The 275-nt window shown below is 36.0% G+C and overlaps 1 protein-coding gene across 1 annotated transcript in view; it reads right to left on the reverse strand.

The window, feature by feature from the left end:
- Positions 1 to 269: 269 nt before the first annotated feature.
- ETH_00035630 (ubiquitin carboxyl-terminal hydrolase, putative) overlaps positions 270 to 275 on the reverse strand; it is a gene marked incomplete at both ends in the record, with an annotated part of 1,114 nt that continues 1,108 nt past the window's right edge. Inside the window, one exon of the mRNA XM_013373923.1 lies at positions 270 to 273. Coding sequence (XP_013229377.1) covers positions 270 to 273 — 4 coding nt within the window. The remainder of the gene's footprint in view (positions 274 to 275) is intronic.

Here is a 275-nt window from a genome sequence, read left to right on the forward strand (position 1 = left end):
AATTGAATTGAAACAAATTGACTCAACAGATTCATAAAGGCACTTTGGCAAATAAATAATCCAAAATTTGTTTATTAAAAGACAAAAGCCAAAAGACCTGCGCGAGACGAAACCAGCACGCGAGCTTGACCCGCACCACAACAGTGCGAAAATGCGCCAATGGGAGACATATTTATTGGTTTTTGAATTTTAAAAAGGCAAATGAATATTCCATTTAATTTAATTAGCACAGACGCAACAGAATAACATCAAAGTTTCCATGCTTTCCTTCAGGA

Source organism: Eimeria tenella, genomic scaffold (assembly GCF_000499545.2).
Source record: "Eimeria tenella Houghton genomic scaffold, Eth_scaff1816, whole genome shotgun sequence".
Classification (NCBI taxonomy): Eukaryota; Apicomplexa; class Conoidasida; order Eucoccidiorida; family Eimeriidae; genus Eimeria; species Eimeria tenella.